Source organism: Solanum dulcamara, chromosome 11 (genome assembly GCF_947179165.1).
Source record: "Solanum dulcamara chromosome 11, daSolDulc1.2, whole genome shotgun sequence".
In the NCBI taxonomy this organism is placed as follows: domain Eukaryota; kingdom Viridiplantae; phylum Streptophyta; class Magnoliopsida; order Solanales; family Solanaceae; genus Solanum; species Solanum dulcamara.
Window position 1 is genome coordinate 26,970,427 of NC_077247.1, and position 22,272 is coordinate 26,992,698.

General features: G+C 34.7%; 1 protein-coding gene and 1 pseudogene across 4 annotated transcripts; one reads left to right on the forward strand and one right to left on the reverse strand.

The window, feature by feature from the left end:
• Nucleotides 1-2,350: 2,350 nt before the first annotated feature.
• Nucleotides 2,351-2,963, reverse strand: LOC129872470 (uncharacterized; annotated as a pseudogene).
• Nucleotides 2,964-5,831: 2,868 nt separating this feature from the next.
• Nucleotides 5,832-17,329, forward strand: LOC129874670 (uncharacterized). 4 transcript variants are annotated; one of them, XM_055949993.1, is made up of 7 exons: nucleotides 5,832-5,975; nucleotides 6,628-6,684; nucleotides 11,405-11,725; nucleotides 11,864-11,911; nucleotides 12,574-12,653; nucleotides 12,767-12,825; nucleotides 16,764-17,329. In XM_055949993.1, exons 3-7 carry the CDS (start codon nucleotides 11,411-11,413, stop codon nucleotides 17,066-17,068), a joined length of 807 nt encoding a protein of 268 aa, XP_055805968.1. In that variant the 5' UTR covers nucleotides 5,832-5,975; nucleotides 6,628-6,684; nucleotides 11,405-11,410; the 3' UTR covers nucleotides 17,069-17,329. The 4 variants fall into 4 exon arrangements, with proteins under 4 accessions (XP_055805968.1, XP_055805966.1, XP_055805967.1 ...); XM_055949991.1 differs by lacking the exon at nucleotides 6,628-6,684 and having other exon boundaries at nucleotides 11,394-11,725; XM_055949992.1 differs by lacking the exon at nucleotides 6,628-6,684.
• Nucleotides 17,330-22,272: the final 4,943 nt, after the last annotated feature.

Consider the following 22,272-nt stretch of genomic DNA (forward strand, 5'->3'; position numbering starts at 1 on the left):
TATATTTAAATTTCAAATTATATAATAAGACAAGAACAACTTCATTTTATTTTTCAAATTTCACGAAAGGAAGAACTTACTCTTGGTGATAAAGGCTTCTTGATTCGTAATTAGGAATATAGGTCAAAAAAAGAGTTACCCCCAACTTTCGTTTGGATTCTTTCTACAATTCGATCTTCTATCAGCAAAGAAAAGGCCATTATTATCTTATTTACTTTGATTCCGATTAGGGCTGTACAGGACAAACCGATAAACCGCACCAAACCGACAAACCGAATCAAACCGGAAAAAAAACCCGACTAGTGGTTTGGTTTGACTTGGTTTGGTGTTTGAAAAAAAAACCCGACCATTATAGGGTTGGTTTGGTTTTAACTAAAAAAAGTCAAACCGAACCCAAACCGACCCGATTATAGATATACCACTTTTAAATTATGTTATACATAAAAATATTTATTAAAATGTAATTTATAAATATTTTTTAAAATTTTTTCATAATTTTTGTTTTCTTTCTTACATTTAGATTTAGACTTGAGTAGCCCATCTAAATAATAGACAAAAAAAAACTTATCTTATAAAGTTATATTATAAAGTTAAAACTTCAAACAGTGTTGTGCCTCCATCTTATATGTTGATATTTTGTACTAGAACTCTTTTTAAGAAGCACTGCTCTGTGCTTTTTATTTGATACTATGAGAAACCCAAAAAAATCCGAAAAAACCCAAAAAACTCGAGAAACCCGAAAAACCCAAAAAAACCCGAAAAAACCCGAAAAAACCGAGAAAAATTGATATCGAAAAACCCGACTTTTATTGGTTTGGTTTGGTTTATAGATTTAATAACCCGACACAAATGGTTTGGTTTGATTTGTAAAAAATCCGAACCAACCCGGTCCATGTACACCCCTAATTCCGATAAACTAACTACTTTTTGCTACAAACACAAAAAAAATAATTAAACTTAGTGCTCTACTTGATTTTGCTTGATTTTTGATTCAAAGGAAAAAAAACGTAGAGTTTAAATAACTCAATACCGTTTAAATTCAAGCGAAGACAATTTTCTATCGTTGTCTCATTTGCCATGATCATTAACAAAAGTCAAGGCCAATCGTTGACTCATGTGAAATTATTTTTGAAGAAATCAGTGTTTACTCATGGACAACTGTATATTGCTCTTTCACGGGTTACAAATAGAAAAGGATTAAAGATTTTGGCTTACGATGATGATAGGAAAATAACAAATGAAGTCAAAAATGTAGTGTACAAAGAAATTCTGCGTAATTTAATCTGAGAAATTATTAAATAAACTTTTCAGTTGTCTTTTGATCTTTTGTTCTTATCATGTTAGACCTTTTGCTAATAAATATTTGATAATTTGAATAGTACTTATGTACTAATTATATCAAAAGTATAGAGGGTCTATTAGAAATAAGTAGCATCTAATCGCCCATCTCCCTCCAAAACTATGTACAAAATATGGTGATGTCCCCCAGATTCTTAAGTATAGTATGCATACACCAAAAGTAAAAGGGCACTAAAGTTAACTGTTACAGTATGAACATAACTTCAAGTATTAAATATATCCAAATCAAACACAATAAAAATACCCCAAATAAAATCAGAACCATCGAGGCATAGAACAAATCAAAGAATTCTTCATAATCAGATATGTTACAATCATGTATGAATTAGAAAGAGAAGGTCACTGCACGTACCTTGCATCAGTGGACACAGAACAAAGAAAGTTCATCAAATAGATACATGAAGGTAACAACAGAAAATTAAACTTAAGTCATAGATTAAAAAAAATGTTCAGAAATGTGTAAAGAGTAAGCAAGGAAGATCAAATGAAAATATTGTCCTTAGAGAAGGGATCTAGAAGCTCATCGAGAAATATGGAGCTTCTAAACCTATTAGACAAAATGAGATACAAACTAATAAGATTAACATTCAAATATGAGAGATACAATTCATTTTGAAAGGTTCAAGGTATTGCCCCGAACTCATAAAGTGTCAAAAAGTGCAAAAACATAGACAATAATATCTTATTTATAATTGGGTTCAAAGCTCCTAACACAATTACTAAAATACACTCTACATTAGGGGTTATTGATCAAGCCTTGAAATTTCTAATCTCCTTTTTAATATAATATGAGAGTCAAGTTGGGTGCTAACACCTAATGTAAGCTTATGTTTAATTTTCTATTATAAAATAAATTTAAATATATTCATTTAAATAATAAATTAAAATATAAAGATATAGAAATAACAATTATAAAGACTTCACCATAATAAATAATAGTAAAGACTAGTCAAAAATAATTGAACTATGTAAATATATAAGAACTACTAGGACATTGATGATAGCACCAAATTCGAGAGATTCAAACTATATAAAGACTTCCAGCCCTAAAAGCACCCAAGAAATAAGTAAAAAACAACAACAAAGGATAGCTCCACACCACCCTTATCAAACCTGGAAGTATCTCTTATCATCTTGACAGTGATTAGAAGATGAGACACAACTCTTGCTAAAACATAGGTTGTCCAGTTAAGAATCCATTCTATTTTTATAATAATGTTGTTCCCCAAATAATGAAAATTGATCATTTGCCACACTTTACGCAGATGCAGAAACATAGAATGCAGTTGATTTTCACATTTCGATATAAGGAGTAAGTGTTTATGCAATAGCATCGAAGAAATCCATCCGATGTACAATTGATGTAGGAGAATATCCAATTGATCATAAGTAAAATAACCACACAAAATTTTAAATGCCCATGGTCATATATACTCAACAATCTATAGTGTTCAAACTATTGATCTACTTGAAATTATTCATTGATTAACACAAATGAAGAACACTGAAGCAGAAGTAGTGGACGCATGGAGGAGAGATACACAGGTGTTGAGAAAAAGAGGAACTCAATTTCGCAGCAACTTGTGAATGACCAAATTGGCCGATTAGTAAAATGAAACACACAACAAATAGATTTTTCGGAATTTTATTCCGCTTTATGTTATATCGTTTACATTCTTCTAATATTAGCGAGACTTGGTATTTGGTTATAAATAAGGCTGCTATAAAATGCAACAGAAGGGGAACAAGCCTTAAATACATATGAAGGGATAGAGCTTCAGGCCTTAAATTTACAAAAATCAACCACAACAAAAACACCCAAAGGAACTAAATCAGAATCATCAAAGTATACATACACCAGTAGAGGAATTCATAATAACTATGTGAGAATCATACATTCATTAAAAAAAAAAAAAATCACCCCAAAAGTTCAGAAAGGTGTAAAAAGCAGGAACAATAAAAGAGTTTACCTTAATTTTAGAGAGACAAAACAGATTTTCACATTAATCGGAGAAGATATCTACAAGCTCATCCAAAAAAAATGGAACATCTAAACACAGTAGCTGCATCAAGCTCGGATATTGAATGCATGGTCAAATCAAAAAAAAAAAGTGAGTTTACTGGAACTTGCAAAGACCACAAAATTAAAGAAAAAATAGAGAGAAAGGAAGACACCAACGAGAAAATCTCTCAACCATCCGCCAAAATTTCAACGACAGCGAGAAATTTTGAGAAAGTTGGATGATGAAAAAGAGTGAGAAATTTGGTTCTTTCCAGACGAAGAGACTTGGTACTTTCCTACTTTTCACATTCCTACGTGTCTTTTTTTTTTTTTTTTTTTTTACACCCTATTTTGGAGGATTTATAGTGTTTCCACACTTCCCCTCCAGTGTGACTCGAACCCAGGACCTACCGGTCGTGGGTGGAGGTGCTTAACCAACTGAGCAACCCTCACTTGTCCCTACGTGTCTTTATGCCTTAAAACAAAGACTTGGTACATTTTATTTTATTTTTATATTTTTGTTTCTTTGTTTGGACTTTTTTGATTACATAAATAAAAATAAACTTGAACCAAATTTATTTCTTAAAAGAAATATTATCTATGTATATAATAAATAATCTCGCTCCACTATTTGTATTCAATTAATTAATGATAATAAGTATGAAATGCATAGATTAATCGTGTATTAAATTGTATGGTCATGTTTGTATTTTATAGTAATTTATGTATTACAAAATTTTCATTTTAAATTATTTGTACTATTTTTATTTTGCACAAAATTTAAGAAAATAAAAAAAATCTTGAATCTTGTGATTTTAAATTGAACATATGTCAAATATACTAAAATATCTTTTTGCTTTTGTGTCTTAATCATGTCGCGTGAAAAATTAAAATTAAAGAATTGATAAAAATAGACTTTTTTAAACGTCCTAAAAAATAGGATAAATGAATTTAAACAAATAGAATATTTGATTTTTGTCCAAGGTAAAATAATACAATAAAAATAAAGATTTTTCTTGATAAAAGTTCAAGGGTAAATATTGTAAAATTGAAACTGTAGCTTATCATAACTATATATAGAAATAATTTTTTGATATTATAATTGTTTGCAACAAATCTTAAATAAATGAAAAATAAATCAATCATATATAAAATTTGAAGAAACGTAATTTTATTGATAAAAATGTGGGTACAAATCTGTTTATCACTTGATTTTTCTCTCCTTAGATTTTTTTCATGATTTGAGGGCAGTTAGTGACGTATTTCTCGAAGTAGGATGATTTGGATTTGATCTCCATCGTGATTCGAGGGCTGTTAGTGGCATATTTCTCGAACTAACCAAAATAATTTGAATTTGATCTCCATTAAAGGATTTGTGGATCTTCTCCATGAAATGATTTGTGGATCTTCTCCATGAAATGATTTGTGGATCTTCTTGAAGTATTTGATTATCAAGAAAAGTTTGACATATTTTGATTTCTTTATGAATATTGCATGAATTTGTGAAATTTTGAAAATTCATTTTCAAATGAATATAATACCCTTTTATATAGGCATGAATTAAGGTTTAGGATACAGTAGCCTCCAAAAAATTCTAGCTGAAATAGGAGTCGTCTTGTAGAGTCCTACAAAATTTTGATGTCTACAAAATTTTGATGTCTACAAATGCCCCCTACTTCATGGCTTGTTGGAGTATAGACTTGATGAAGCTCAGAGACGAGGCTTTGAAGTACTCACTCTCCTACCTTTGTGATTTTGTCACTTCAGATTTGCAGATTTGATTTGTGAGAGAAGAGATAAAGGGCAGATTTGATCCCACTAGGCGTGCCAATTTGTTTGCAACAAATCTTAAATAAATGAAAAATAAATCAATCATATATAAAATTTGAAGAAACGTAATTTTATTGATAAAAATGTGGGTACAAATCTATTTATCCCTTGATTTTTCTCTCCTTAGATTTTTTTCATGATTCGAGGGTAGTTAGTGAAGTATTTCTCGAAGTAGGATGATTTGGATTTGATCTCTATCGTGATTCGACGGCCGTTAGTGGTATATTTTTTGAACTAGCCAAAATGATTTGAACTTGATCTCATGTGAAAGGATTTATAGATCTTCTTGAAGAATTTGACATTTTTTGATTTTTTTATGAATATTCCATAAATTTGTGAAATTTTCGAGATTTCTTTTGAAGTGAATATAATACTCTTTATATAGAGATGAATTAGAGTTTAGAGTAGAGTAGCCTCCAAGAAATTCTAATTGAAATATGACTGTCTTGTTGAGTACTACATAATTTTAATGTCTACAATAACAAAGAGATTGTATACTATTAATCTTAATTAAATGTACTCAAATAAATAAGTAAATAACTTTCTAATTAATTTTAAAATTATTGACAAGTAAATAAGTTGATGTTAGTTAGTTTTAATTTAAAACATAGTTAAGTTTTTAATATCCGCACGGGATACATATACTAGTTAATCCTTAAAAATATGGACATTTTGAGCTTTTCCTCAAAAACACAAACCCGTTCTCCTATTTCCCCCGTTCGATCAAACACAACACTGCACTCTGCTGATTACTGACATCGGACTCTTCTTCCACCGGCTTCACGTAAGTTTCTTCTTTCTCTTTTCTCTCTCTCTCTCCTTCCTAAATCCCCCACTCCCTTGCCCATGTGAATTGAATGCAAAATTCTAGTGTCAATGGTGGGGTTTTTATATGAACTTTTGGTGCGTATTTATCAGTGATGATTGTTCTATTTGTCCCATGAACTATAATTCCTACATATTTGGGAGGGAAAAACGATAGCATACAATGTACTTGTTGATCTGTGCCCACAAGGTATTTGATAATTTGCCACACTGGAAGAAGAGAAAGACATTTTCAATGAAATTTTGATATCGGGGTTGAACGCTGAATTTGATCACAAAGGGGGAACATGGTGCTTCTGTCATCCTGTTTTTGATGGAAACAAAAATGAGTAGGGAGAAGTTTTGTGCTTTAAAATCCTTAATTTAGTGAAGAAGTTCAATAAAATGGGTGTTTCTGTCTGCTAGAAGCATTCTTTTTTTTTTTATAAAAAAATAATCTGTGTATAATTAGAGAGTTAGTGTCCAGATCAATGATCAGAGTATAAGGCATTGCTGAAATATTAGTAGTATCATAAAACTGGTTTTAACATGCTATTGTTACGGAATAGTTGGTGGCAAATGATATGGGTATCTCTAATATGAACACATCATTCTTGTCATGCTTGCTCAAGGATCACCCTAGCCCTGAAGTCAGGTGCATCTTAGGCTGGCCACTTTGCCTCACTCAGGTAAAACTTTCTTCAGCAAAGCTGAAACTGCAACAAATCTTGCAACTCTTCTATGCTCTTCAGCTCTTGCCTTTGCCAATGTTAGAAAAGTTTTCTACTTTGTTTTTTAGAATTAAGTGAGAGTTGTGCCAACTAAAACAATTAAGTCTAATTGTACCAACTAAAAAAAATGAAGTGGAATTGTACCAACTAAAAAAATTTAAGTGGAATTGTGAGGAGATGGTTGTTCCAAGGGGGCGACATAGCGAAGAAGTGACGTGGATTTGGCAAGGCGCTTTCCCTACAGCCCAGACCCCATCATTGTTTTTTTTTAAAAATTTGTGAGCAGATGGTTCTTCAATTTGTCAGAAACTACTCAAATGCTCCCAATTACTTTTTTTTTTAAAAGTTCTTTAATCAGAATTATTTCACGGTCAATGATAGTTTACATGTTGCTAAAGTATACTCCATTCAGTTCATATTAAATTGTGTTTTTAGCTTGGGCTAACCCCTTAAGAAATCTACTCACTCCTAGAATGTGAGAAACTAAGAAGTGTTTCTTACTCACATACCCTTAATTAAATAGTACCGCATTAATTGCAAATGAATGTATAGACTCTAGAGTAAGCAAGGGATGTGGGGAATCTTATGTAAGCTAGACATCGAGAGAGCCTTCGACAATGTTCATTGGAATTTCCTCTTAGACATGCTAAAATTGATGGGTTTTGGTGGGGAATTGATAAAATGGATATTCTACTGCATGTCTACAGTGAAATTATCCATCATCATAAATGGCTCTCCTAAAGGAATCTTTGCCACACAAAAGGGCTTAAGACCGGGTGGCCCGTTGTTTCCCTTTTTATTCACTTTGGTTATGGAAGGCTTAAGAAGGATGCTTGTCAAAGCTGAACAACATAGGTGGATTAAGGGTTTTAATCCACGTATCAGAAATCAGTGGGGCTGGAAATGACTCATCTTGTATATGGCGATGATTCTTTGATCTTCTGTGAACCAGAAAGGGAGCAAATTTATCATCTAATTGATTCTTTTGCTCTTCGAAGAAGTGTCCGGTCTCCACATAAACTATGCAAAGAGTGTTCACACTATCTGGTCGATGAATCTCCAACATTCAGGAATCTGCAGATATCATGGGTTGTAAAGTTGGAGTCTTTCCAGCTATATATCTAGGCCTACCCCTAGGATCCAAAGCAAAAACTGCAACAATATGGAATGATATAGTTGAAGGCTGTGAAAATAATTGTCTAGCTGGAAAAGGAAGTATCTTTCCTTGGGAGGCAGATATGTTTTGATCAATAGCGTCCTCGATTCATTACCCACCTACACTATATCCTTGTTTCCCTTACCAGCCGATGTAGCTAATAGACTGGATAAATTTGAAGGGATTTTTTGTGGCAAGGTAAAGATTTTCATCTGGTGAAATGGGAGGCATTAACCCAAGACAGGAAAGCTGTGGGTAAAAAATCTGAAGATTCATAACATCAACTTGATGCATAAGAGGCTCTGGGGGTTTAGTCAAGGGGAAGCAGCATTATGGAGGACTGTTATTAGTGCAAAATACGGCCTCCTTAATCCATGGACTACCAAATTACCATCTTCTTCTGGTGCGTCTGGTATATGGCGACACATAAGAGTACATTGACATTCTTTTTATGCAAATTTAGCTCTCAAAGATGGAATGGGAGAAAGGTAAAGTTCTGGTTAGATATTTGGCTCAGGCACTCTCCATTAAAAGAGCAATTCCCAGTATTATTCAACATAGCACAACACCGCGATGCCACTATCTCGGATTATTGGTCAGAACATGGCTGGAACTTTCACTTTTAGACGCAATATAGATGATTGGTAGTTTGATAGCGTGTCTTCTCTAATGCTGCTATGTAGACAAAGTTTGGTTCAGTCAAAAGCTGACACTTTAATATGGAATAGAGATGCAAAGGGGAAACTCAAGGTTAGACGTTGTTATCAAATCTTGAAGAGTTCATCTTACGGCTTTCCCGATTGGCCTTGGAGAATCATCAGGAGAAATAAGGCGCCATTGAAGTTCGAATGTTTTTTTGTGGTTGGTGACGCACGAGGCATGTTTGACTCGTGATAATTTCAGAAAAGAAGGATTACAATATGCAGCAGATGTTCATTGTGTGGGAAGGAATAGTGTCAATCACCTTTTCTGCATTGCTCCATACACCTCACAAATTTGTCATTTTCTCTTAAATATCGGGGGGTCAACTGGGTGATGCCTAAGACGATAGTCGAGCTACTGCAATGCTGGTACATGAAGGGACTGGAAAAAGGCAAACTAAGAACATGGAACCCACTGCCTGCTGCCATCTGGTGGTGTATTTGGAAGGAAAGAAAATCGAGAATTTTTTAAAGCAAAAAAGAATTTGTAATTAGTTTAAAGCACAGATTCATTTTTCTTCTGTTTTTCTGGTGCAACATGGCAATAGCTAATGATACAGAAGCCATGGTTGACTTGTTGAGTTCATTTTTTTGATGAAATAAGAAGGATATCATTAACAAAAAGCATCAAGAAGATGCAAGCATTACAAAGAGATTATCTGCTCCCAGGAAGGCCAAAAAAAGCTGTCACAACTATCAACATAGATCTATGAAGCTGATAAATTCTAGGAATGATTGGACAGTAATTACAGAGGAGTGGTTGACCCAACTAAAAAGACTAACCAACCATCTAGTCTTAAGAGAGGAAATGGGAGTTGGGATGCCATCAAAACACCTTTTGCTCCTTTCTATCCATAAGCACCACAAAATACAAGCAGGAACCAAAGACCAGATCTCTTTTATGGACTTCCCAACTTTCCAGGAACTCCAACACACAAAAACCTCTCTCAAAGAGCCTGGCATGGCCCAAGTTAGTCCAAAGAGAGAAGAGATGAAATAAGAAGGGCAGAAGCCATGGTTGACTTTTTGAGTTCATTTTTTTGATGAAATATGTAGGATATCATTAACAAAAAGCATCAAGAAGATGCAAACATTACAAAGAGATTATCAGCTCTCAGGAAGGCAAAAAAAAGCTATCACAACTATCAACATAGATCTATGGAGCTGATAAATTCTAGGAATGATTCGACAGTAATTACAGAGGAGTGGTTGACCCAACTAAAAAGACTAATCAACCATCTAGTCTTAAGAGATGAAATGGGAGTTGGGATGCCATCAAAACACCTTTTGTTCCTTTCTATCCATAAGCACCACAAAATACAAGCAGGAACCAAAGACCAGATCTTTTTGATGGACTTCCCAACTTTCCAGGAACTCCAACACACAAGAACCTCTCTCAAAGAGCCTGGCAGGGCCCAAGTTAGTCCAAAGAGAGAAGAGAACATGTTCCAAAGGTCTGTGGCAACAGTGCAGTGAAGAAACAAGTGATTGACAGATTCTGGGTTGCACAAGCACATGTAGCATCTGTTAGCTATACGGAACTTCCTCCTCATAAGATTATCCTGAGTTAAGCAAGAACCATTAAGACTGACCCAGCTGAAACAGATGACTTTTGGAGGCATCTTAGTTCTCCAGATAAGTTTCCAGGGCCACAGATCAGTAAGTGTCTTCCTTGAACTTAGATGTAAGTAGCTTTCTTTGACCAAATAGGAGCCATCCCTGTTACTTCCCCAAGTGAGTCTATCCCTGCTTTGGCTGTGGACTGAGCTGGTCTGGATGGTGGCCATGAGGGCCATAAATTCTTCCAACTCCCAGTCATTTAGGTTTCTCCTCAGAGTCACATTCCAAACATTATCTTCCCAACACTGAGAGATGGTTGAGTCTGGATTGGAGGCAATCTGAAATATTCTTGGAAATGCGTTCCTAAGAGGGATGTTTCACAGCCAAGTGTCTTTCCAAAACTGGATGTGCTCCCCACTTCCCACCTTGAGAGTAGCATTGCTATAGAAGACCTCCCACAACTTCCTTATAGCTTTCCAGACCCCTGTGCCGTAAGGGATTGTGACTTCATTAGAGCACCAGTGACAAGTGCTACAAATTTTGCTTGGATCACCTCCTTCCTCTGTAAATACTTGCCAGCTGTTTTGCTGCTTTTAATTCAATACCCTTTACCAATCAAAAAAAAAAAAAGAAGTAGCTAAGGGTGATGTAAAAGTTTTTCAACTAGTAAATATAGCATATGGGAGAAAATTCAAGACTTGAAGGATCTTGGCACCTCAATTTTTCTGTTCTGTCACTCGCATGATTGCTATGTTTTGGCTTCCATTATCTACTGCCTAACCTATACCAGTTTGGAAAAGCACCAACCTGACCATACATTTGCCTACTCCTGATTAAATAATTCCTGATGTTGAATTGACATATTTAATGATCTTTAATTTCCATTATTTTTTCTTTTGTTCCTGTGGTGTTTGGGCCTACATGAATGCACCTCAATTAATCCACCAGACAATTTATACAGCCTACAAGCACATGTGACGATAAACTTGCCCATAGAAGTTTGAGCATACGGCTCATACTAAGTGTCCTAGTTGGGATTCAGACCTAGGATCTTCAGGTTGTTACTCCCTAGTTGCCATTATATTTACCACTCCCTCTTTGATTTACTACAGGCACACTACATGTCCTGAGGTTTCATGTTCTTATGTGCAGTCTATTTGTGAATGACTGTATCAATGACTCAATGTACATGTTCTATCTCTAGGTTTTGTCTGTGCGTATGATGAGATGTTGATGTCTGAGGTTTCCAGTGTTATTGCAGATAATCATGATGCACCATTTGTCAAGTAGTGTATCAAAGAGAATACTCTCTTCTGTAATGGCTTGCTATAGAAACAGTTCTTCTTTCTCTATGGTTTCAAGACACCCATACAGAAGCTCAACTCTGCAGCAGATTGTTGACAAGTCACCACAAAATGCTATTCCTAGTGATTTCTTGAAATGGCGTTCGCTTGGTTGTATTAGGACATCAAAATTTGCCTCTGGCTTCACCCCTTTGAAGCAAAAGCCCTTGGACTCTATTATTGACATGGAGAGAGCAAAGGACAAATCAGCTGAAGAGCTAGCTGACATTTGGGATGATGTAATATTTGAACCTTTTCTTTTTATTTTTAATTTTGATAGTTTCAAATGCATAGTTGGCTTTCTTGAGATAGTTTTCTGCCTTGAGTTCTTATTCTGGACAGTTGTAAATTACATTAGTGACTTCATATCTGATCAGGTTTTGTCATGGACAAATAGACACAAATTTTGTCATAAAAATGAGCAGGTTAGCTGGTTTCTCTTACACCACTAGAAATTGAAGTCATCTAAGGTTTATCTGATCTTTATGATAAACTTGTAAAAGTAATTCATGTAGCCAAAAATATACACTGTCTGGTTTTATGATAGCATTAATATTTTGTGTAGATGACTACTATTAATATCACTTTGCTGCAAATGGGATGAGGATTTGCTGGAAAGATTAGAGGACCCCATGAATTCTTTTGATCTTATCTAAATTTACCCCTTCAACAGATTTTCTTGTGGAACTTAGTGCTTTTAAGCCATTCGATTCTAAAGTGTAATGCTTCAGAGATGCTTGGGGTCATGGATTACCTTCTTATCTTTTCTTTTGAAGCTGATCTACGGCAAAAGGATTTGCCTCTGAAATGCTTGTCAGACTAGGAAAATTCTCTATGAAGTTTACAGAAAATTACTATTTTTATGTGTGTTTACATTCATTTATTTTTAGCTACGATCATCCGTGTACCTTTACGTTTGCTTATTTATTAAGTTGTATACTTTGTACATTTGATCATGGTCTGCAGTATATGCCAAAATGTGCTGTTTGATTCCGCAACTTTGCTTTCCTAAAGTTTTAGTGATCCTTGAATGATCCTGTTCTTTCTGTCTCTTTTTCCCTTTTGTTGCATGATTATGTCATCTCAGTATCACTTGGGAAGAGGTCACATTGCAGCATCAATGAAATCTAAGTTATATAAGCTCTTGGAGCAAAGAGCTTCAAGTTGGTAAATGTGCTGCTTCATCTTATTCATTTGTTTTTTCCACTATAATTAGTTGCTCTGCTTAATGCACTCTTCCTTCGTTATCTTTGACATCCTAATTCTGTTTTGCTGTATAGCCGGTATTTTGTGATTCCTCTATGGAAGGGAAGTGGTTACACAACGATGTTTGTGCAAGGTTAGACTCGTCTTGCTCCTTTTATCCCTTAACAATCTCTGTTGATTTGCATTGTAAAACCTACTACCATGATGTACACTATATGTAAGTCTTTATCAAAAAACTATTTCTAAGAGTTCCTCTCTCTAGTTCTGATGCTACCACTGCCGGCAGCTTTATTTAATCTCAGAAAAGAAAAATGCTTTCGATCTTTTTTAGGTTCATTGTTGGATGAGCTTGTTATTGAGATTATAATATTACTATTCATAGTTGGGTACATAAGGAAACATATAATACTTCAATGGTCTAACATCTCCGTATTATCTGATGAAAGTGTCTGCAACTGTAGACTTGTCGTTGCTATGTAGGGGGTCGATGGAAATATCACTTGAAACATCCTTGTTTCCCGTCAACTCTGGCCTCTTATCCTTTCTTTACATGTAAATAATATGTTGCTTGGCTCTCCAAAAATGTTGCTGGGTGCGTGTAGCATCCTCCATAAGTAGTGTAACAACAGGGTTTAAAAAGTCAATGGTCAAGCATCATAGCTGTGGTCAAGTAGGAAGTTCAAATGACCATGGAAAACAAAAGTTGGAACAGTAGAGGTGAAAAAATTAAGGTGATTTCTTCCCATCTTCTTAGTCTTGATGGACAGAGTTACCAAGTATCCATAAAATAGTTGAGGTATGTGCAAGTCAACCTAAACACTACCATTATCCCCAAATAAATGATATGCCTTGATATGCGGGGTGTCAACATATTATCCTATTTGAAGTGATCATATTATTGGTGATTGAACAATAACAAAAATAGAGATCAAAATTTCCAATAATTCACCTGTCTTATAATCTTCAATCCTCGGTCAATATTTTATACTATTAGACAAGTGGGAGTTTAAGCACATCACTGTTAATTTGTTAGCTTATGTTAAAAAAAATCATTTTGAAGGAATTCTGGTCAATTTGCTTTATTTTTGTGCATTATTTGCTTGTCCAGTAGGCTTTAATTCTTTCTTGTGGAGTTCAAATGACGAAAAAATTAGAATTCTTTGGCTCAAATGGCATATGTGTCTTGCCTTTTTCAATATGGGCCCAGGAGAATACCTTTGTAAATTTGTTAAAATGGAGCAATGTTGTTGGCCCAAAAACAGCTTTACTGTAGCTTCTGTATAAATGTTTTGATGCATTGACTAATTAAGCCCTTTGCTTATGTCATCAGCATTCTCTTAGACAATCAGTTCCCTCCTCCAACAGTTGTATCCTCACGTGCATCATGTCCGCCACCTCATTTAGCCCTTCATTTCTACTATTAGCTTGCTGTTTTTCTGATTAACAAAATAAAAACTGAGGTTCTTGAATTTTTACTCTTTTTACATTCACTTTTTTTTCTTATCAACAATTTTATTTTCATGTGTTTGCATGTCACCAAATTTACATCTAGTCTTATATTTAGCATAATGCTGGCTAACAATTATCTTGGATAGCTTCTTTCGTTTAAATGTGTCTTCAATAATTCACCTGACTTTTATTTTTAGAGAGAGGACGGAGGAGGGAAGGACATATTAATTATGTAGCAAGCTAAAGTAATAAGATACATGAAACACCAAAAAGAATTTTATAGATTAAAAATTTAAAAAGATAAACTTATGAACTAATTGCTATCAATAATTTGTTGGTGTCTTTCACAATCTTCCTTGAAAAATGATGCTATTCAGTAGAATTTACCATATTTGTTTTACTTTATCACACTTAAACTTATATAGCTAAAGGATAAGAGACTCGTATCAAATGTGCACATATATGCCTTAAGACTTGTGTTAATTTGTATTAATTGTTCATAAAGGAAAGAATGGGAGGAAATGAATGTTCCAGATTTTCATTCAACTTACTCTAGAATTAATTCATTAAAATGCTAATTTTAAAATCATGGAATCCCTATAAATTAACCTGGTAAAAACTTCAATTTGTCTTTTAGCTTACATGTTATATTCATATTACCGAGGATTTGACCCTAGATAGAAAGGAGTGGAGGACGCGTATTAGAGTAGAAGGTTAGTAGGGGTGAGGGATTGGTGGAGGATCAATGTATTGTGTTGTGTATCGTGTCTCTATTATCACACTTTTTTCTTGCTATTAGTGTTGTTTCTTCATTGTAGACTTCCATATTCATTGCTATGATGTCTTTATTGTTTCATATACTTTTACTTGGGTTTGAGGCACTTGAATCGAGGGTCTTTCAGAAACAGCCTCTCGACCTCCTCGAAGTAGTGGTAAGGTCTGCGTACACTCCTCCCTAAACCCCACTTAGTGGGATTCCGTTGGGTATGTTGTTGTTGTTGTTGTTGGTGTGTGTGTATGTGTGTGTGTGTGTGTATATATATATATATATATATATTCTTTGCTAAGTGGCTCGAACTCGGGTGCCGGTGCCGGTGTCCGATTTGGGTGCGGATCTAGAGGTTGGATCCTTCATGATCTAAAATTTAAGATTTGAGGGCATGGATCTAGGTACGAATAAGAGGGAATTTGGCTAAAATTAATTCAAATATCTAAAATTAGAGTTATATGTCTAAATTATGAGACATTATGTGAAAAATTTAAAAGGTATTCTGAGGAGAAAAATCTTGATCAAGAGGAGATTCCCATAAGGTGATGTAAGGAAAAGACTGACATAGAAATTGTAATCCATTTTCTTCAATTTCACATTAGCTTTTGTTTTGATTATAAAAATCATTGCATCTGTCCCGAATTTTCTTGTCAATTTTGGTCGAAGTACCCAAAATTGATTGATCAAATCTGGTATGGATCGCTGCACCACGTCATGTAACACGGGTGCGGCACCCAAAGTGAAGAGTCCGAGCAACTTAGACTCTTTGTGTCATATGTGCATATTCTTTTAATTTATTGATCCAGTCATACCTAAATATGCAGAAAACAGACTTAAACGGCAAACCATTACTTAACTTGATTTACATTGATCTCTTCATTTGAGTAAGCATGGGCTAACTTTCACCTAGTGTTTTTGATAATTCTCAGTCAGGTTGATTACTTCTAATTGTCGTCTCTAGTTTGCTTTTATTTTCTTGTTATGGATTTTGATCACTTGTCTTGTCTACTTCTTTCGAAAAGAATCTTCTCTTCATGTTTTTCTTATCTATTCCTTAGCTGGTCGACCCACGTAGGGAATCCCTTGTTCTGAGGCTTCTTTAATAGGTAAAATACCAATGCTTTCTGAAGACTGTAGGTCTGTAGCTGATGATATGTTGTTATTCCACATCAAAAGAAATTTGATGATATGTTGTTATTTTCTCAGTACTGCTAGTACTCAGTTCGTTATTGATTAGTACTTCTTCATCCATTTCAGGTCCATACTTTTGCCCACACTCCCAAGATATTTGACAAATTTCTACTAATTATAAATTACCTGTACAAGTTTCAAGTAACCAAAATTAAACAATATCATTTCTATATAAATATACTATAGAAAGGAAAAAAACAAGATGTACTATTGTAGTGTGTAGGACTGCACCTAATTTTCTGACGTTTACGCCATCTGAACATAAATGGCTCTATGTTGTACATGTATTTGGTTAGTTAGATGGCTTTCCTTTAGACATCTGTGAATACCATATTTGTTCCTTCTTGAACTTTAAGCTGCGTATGTAGATCAACTCCTCCCACCTCACCTCCTCATTCCAAAATTGAATCAACAAGTAGTTGTTGCAAAGAAGAAGAATTTCACAGAATATTTGTTCACACCAACTGAAGTTGTACTTTTCTGGTGAATCTGCATAAATCAAATTTGTTTACGCTTATAATTTAGTGGCCATTGTCCTGTGTGAAATCAGTTCTAGTGCTGTGTAAACATCAAGATTGGTGGGTGGGAGACTCCTTCATTTACAGAAGATGCCCTTTATCATCTGCAGTCATTTCATGACTATTCATTGAATCATCATGCAGTGCAGGCGCCACACATTCTAATTACAGGCCTTGAAGATTACAAAGCACGAGGAACTCAAGCTGCTCCATACTTCACAGTTTCTTACTACACTGAATTTGCTGAAAGCAAGGATCTAGTTCTTGTACGAGGGGACATTGTCTTTACTAGCAAGCTCACTGACTCGGAGGCAAAATGGCTCTTGGACACTGCACAGTCCTTTTACTTGAATGATGTTAGGTACAAACTAGTGGAGCGCTTTAACAGAGAAACGAGAGAGTTCGAGTTCAAAGATGTTTTACAAACTTTGGAGATGCCTATACTGTGATTGACATAGCTAATTTTGTGTCATAAGAGCAATCAGAAGAGATGGAGATTGATTTGAAGGATCATTCCGAAATCAGCAACAATAGGATATTAGTCCTCCTTGCCATTTGGACAGGCAATCGTGTCTCTCCAGCACAATGATTCTATTGCATCATCTTTTCTTATTTTGATTTCTTTCATTGAGGCAAAGTCAAGCATCTTCATGGTGTTTTGGTTTGATGGAATGAATAGAAATAGCATAACAATCTTTTTCTAACTTTGATTCAAGTTCATTAAGGCAATGACAAGTATCTTCATGATGTTTGGCTTTAAAATTATATCTAATAATAGCAATTATTCTTTTTAAAACAAAAATAATTGAGAAATGTCTGGGTGCAATTATTGAGAAATTCAATAGTGGCCAAGACACCGTGCACCTTCTGAGATAATTTTTGTAAACATGATTTCCGGTCTGCATCAACTAGTTTAAAGAATTGTATTGTTACGATATATTTCTTATCTATATTTTTTAATTATTATTATTTTATTTCTACTATTTTATGTTTTATAAGCCAACAAGGCTAGGGACAAACACAGTGAATTGTACAAAAAGAAACAAATATTGTAGGGAGGATATGTTGCTTTATGTAATGATCTCAAACAGATTTGAAATAACAAAATATTTTTCGGGACGATTCTCGATTATATTGGTAACTGAATTGAAATATAAGCTACGCTAATAACAGAAAATGAGAAAGTTGAATAGTAGCTCCATAGTTCGATAGATCCGCAGAAATGGAAGAGGAATGGAAGAGATTTAGAAGAGAGTTAGTTGGTTACATATACTGTGTAATCAAATTGGCTGAGCTAGCAAGGCTGACTAATCCCAACTTTTGAAGCTCAATAACTCGCAATCAATCTCGACCCTCCACGTGACAATTATTATAACTAAATTTTGAATAAACCCATACTCTACACCTTGAAAATGATCCTTATCCTCAAGGATCTAGGAATCAGAATCTGAAAATTTGCCATGATGAATTTGTAATCCTCCAAAGTTGCATCCTTAAGAGGTCGCACCTTTCCAATTTGTCAGAAGTGTGGTAAGAACCATCCGGAGGAGTGTATAGCCAGTTGTGGTGACTGTTTTGGATATGTCAAGACAGGTGACAGATTGAGAGACTGCCTAGTGACCTCAGGTAGGGGCAAGGATCTTCTTCACAAGACTCAGCCTAATACTTTAATAGCTCTAGCAGGCCGTCCAACTCAACAGGTTAGCTCATCTAGTACTGGTGGCGAACAATGACAGAACAAGTTCTATGCTCTTCATGCTCGACAGGAACAGGAAGATTCCCCTGATGTAGTCACTGGTATGTTACGAGTCTTTCGGTTTGATGATTATGCATTATTAGATCCATGAGCCATACTTTCTTTCATGACTCCTTATATTGCAGTGAATTTTGATGACAGTCTCAAAATCTTAGTAGAACCTTTTCTTAGTCTCTACTCTTGTTGGTGAGTCAAACTTAGCTAAGCGTGTATACAAAAATTGTCCAGTCGCTATTTTTTAGAAAATTACCTCAGGTGATCTAGTAGAGTTAGACATGCTTGACTTTGATATTATCTTTGGCATGGACTGGTTATACTTTTGTTATGCGTCAGTCGACTATAGAACGAGAGTCGTTAAATTTCAGTTTCCTAATGGACCAGTCATAGAGTGTAAATGTAGTACTTTAGCGCCTATAGGTCATTTTTGTCTCTTACCTTGATATAACAAAATAATTTTTAAAGGTTGCATCTACCATCTAGTCCGGGTTAAAGATTCCAATTCTGAAACTTCAACCCTCTAGTCAATTCCTGGGGCGTGGGAATTTCCAAAAGTGTTTCATGAAGATCTTTTCAAAGTCGCTCCCGAAAGGAAAATTGATTTTGGAATAGACCTTCTTCTAGATATCTAACTTATCTCAATTCCTCCTTACAAAATGGCTCCAGTTGAGCTTACGAAGTTGAAGTATCGATTAAAGGACCTCCTAGATAAAGGTTTCATCAGACCCAACATCTCTTCATAGGGTACTCCAGTTCTGCATAAGAAAGATGGTTCTCTCGTGCATGGATTATAGTCAGCTGAATAAATTCACAATCAAGAATAAGTATCCCATCTCCAGGATTGATAGCTTGATCGACAAACTTCAGGGTGCTAGTTTCTTTTCTATGTTATCAATCGAAAAATTTCAGGGTACTTGTTTCTTAGAAAACATATACCTTAGATTCGGCTATCATCAGCTCAGAGTCAGAGAGTGTAATATTCCAAAGACAACCTTCAAGACTTAGTATGGTCATTATGAATTTGTGGTTATGTCTTTTGGAGTAACAAATGCTCCTACAACTTGTATGGACCTAATGAATAGAGTGTTCAAATAGTATTTGGACATGTTCTTCATTGTCTTCAAAGATGACATTCTGATCTATTCTTAGAGTAAGGATGAGAATGCAGGCCATTTAAGGACTGTCTTCCAGATTCTTAAGGACTAACAATTGTTTGCTAAGTACAACAAGTTTGAGTTTTGGTTGAGATCAGTAGCATTCCTTGGTCATATAGTCTCTATAGAGGGCGTTCAAGTTGATCCTCAAAATATCGAAGAGTTAAGATATCAGGAGTTTCTTAGGTTTAGCCGATTACTATAGACTATTTGTCGAAGAATTTTCCTCTATTGCTTATCCCTTGTCCAGATTGACACCAACAAAAGTCAAATTTCAGTGGTCCAAAACTTGTGAGAAGAGTTTTTAAGAGTTGAAGACTCGACTTACATCAACTCCAGTTTTGACTATACTAGAGGGTTCATATGGATTCATAGATTATTATGATGCCTCCAGAATTGGCCCTGGTTGTGTATTGATGCAACATAGTAAGGTCATAACTTATGTTTCCAGGCAATTTAAGGTTCACGAGAAAAACTAGTCGACTCATAATCTTGAGTTAGCAATAATAGTAATTTCCCTCAAGATTTGGAGCACTACCTTTATGGTGTTCATATGAATATGTTTACATATCATAAGAGCCTACATTATGTGTTCAATCAGAAGGAACTAAATTTTCGCCAGAGGAGATGGATCGAGTGGTTGAAAGACTATGACATGAGTATTCTACACCATCCGAGTAAAGCCAATGCAGTGGAGATGCTCTCAGTAGGTTGTCTATGGACAGCGTTGCTTACTTTGAGGAGAAGAAGAAGGAATTAGTTCGTGATGTTCACAGGCTTGCTCTTTTGGGAGCTCGCCTTGTAGATTCAACAAATAGTGGAGTTATTATTCATAATGGTTCAAAATCGTCTCCTGTTATGGATGTTAAGGAAAAACAAGATGATGATCCAAATTTAGTTGAATAGAAAGAAGCAACTCTTAAAAAGACTGTAGAGACTTTTTCTCAAGGAGGAGATGATGTGCTTTTTTATCAAAAACGCTTATGTGTTCCAATGTTGACGGGTCAATAGATTTTAGTAGAAGCTTTAAGTTCCCAAAAGTTTATTCACCTAGGAGCCATTAAGATGTATCGAGATCTGTGAGAAGTCTATTAGTGGAATGATATGAAAAAGAATATTACAAAATTTGTAGTTAAGTGTCCAAATTGCCAACAAGTTAAGGTTGAACATTAGAAACTAGAAGGTATGACTCAGGATATCAATATTCCTACTTGAAAGTGAGAGGATTTGAATATGGAATTTATCAAAGGATTGCCTCACACAAGTCAACATCATAATTTAATATGGGTAGTTGTAGACCGAATGACTATAGTCAACATATTTTCTTCCAGTGAATACTTCTTATTCAGCCGAGGATTATGCTAGACTTTACATTCGGGAGTTGGTAAAATTGCATGGAGTTCTCTTATCCATCATCTCAATTAGGGGTACTAAGTTTACTTCTCATTTTTGGAAGTCGTTTTAAAAAGGTTCAGGTATTCAGGTTAAGCTTAGAAAAATATTTCAGAAAGATGGTCAGGCTGAGCGAACTATTCAGACCTTGAAGGATATGTTGAGAGCTTGTGCGGTCGACTTTAAAGGTAATTGAGATGATCACTTTCCCTTGAATGAGTTTTCTTAAAACAACAGTTACCACTCAAATATTCAAATGGCTCCACTTGAGGCACTCTATGGTAAAAGGTGTAGGTCTCCTATAGGATGGTTTGAGATTGGTGACGTACATTTGATAGGAACCGGATTAGTTCATAACGCTATGTAAAAATTCTAACTTATCAGAGATAGGTTGAAAATAATCCATAGTAGACAAAAATCATATGATTAGGTATATCTGAAAATCTAACACATTAAAGGGGTGATGAGGTTTGATAAGAAAGAAAGGCTCAGTCCCCGATACGTTGACGCTTACAAAATTATGAGGCATTTTGAAAATATGGCCTATGAGTTTGATTTACCCGCAAAGCTGGCATCATTGCATCTAGTGTTCCATATGTGATTGTTGAAGATGTGCATTGATGATCCGACTTCAGTAGTACCTTTAGATAGTGTTGGTGTAAAGGATAGTCTCTCTTACGAAGAGGTCCTAGTTGAGATTCTTGACCATAAGGTTCGTAAGTTGAAAAATAAGGAAGTCGCTTCAGTGAAAGATTTTTGGAGGAGTTGGTTAGTTGAGGGAGCTACTTAGGAAACAGAAGAAGATATGGTAGCCAAGTACTCCCCCACCTCTTTCCTTCCAGTTCATTCCCAACGTGAGTAATAGTTCTTCCATAAGTGTTCATTTTGCAAATGGTGAGTAAGAGGTGACAATTAGAGCCAATTATATGGGTCTCTAGGTTATTCTGCCTAAATATATTATTCATTTTTTAAAACACATTCTATTCCCAATAAAACCATTACTTTTAAAGAGCCCTATCTTAATTTATTTATTTTCTTTTAAAATTACTTTATCTAATAAATAAGTATGAAGTAATATAATTTTTTTAATCCCCTCTTATCAATTAAAATAAAATAACTCAAAGTCGCTTTTTAATCGATAATATAGGTCATATATATAAGATCATAGTAATCCCGTCATTAAATTTCATTTAGATAACGATAATTTTTTTTAATAAAATAGAAAATATTTTTATTTCTTAATATTTTACTAATTGAAGTAGGATAAGTAATTTTTATTGAAATTTATATTAGGAAAAGAATGTTTTAAAAAAAAACAATATACCTATTTGAATTTTTTTTTGACCTATTAAGT

Bases quoted from the DNA above. Each gene is read 5' to 3' on its own strand.
- LOC129874670 (XM_055949993.1), top strand. From the start codon at position 11,411: ATGATGCACCATTTGTCAAGTAGTGTATCAAAGAGAATACTCTCTTCT. The intron at 11,726-11,863 runs GTAATATTTGAA...ATATCTGATCAG, and splicing joins TAGCTGACATTTGGGATGAT to GTTTTGTCATGGACAAATAG. The intron at 11,912-12,573 runs GTTAGCTGGTTT...ATGTCATCTCAG, and splicing joins TTTGTCATAAAAATGAGCAG to TATCACTTGGGAAGAGGTCA.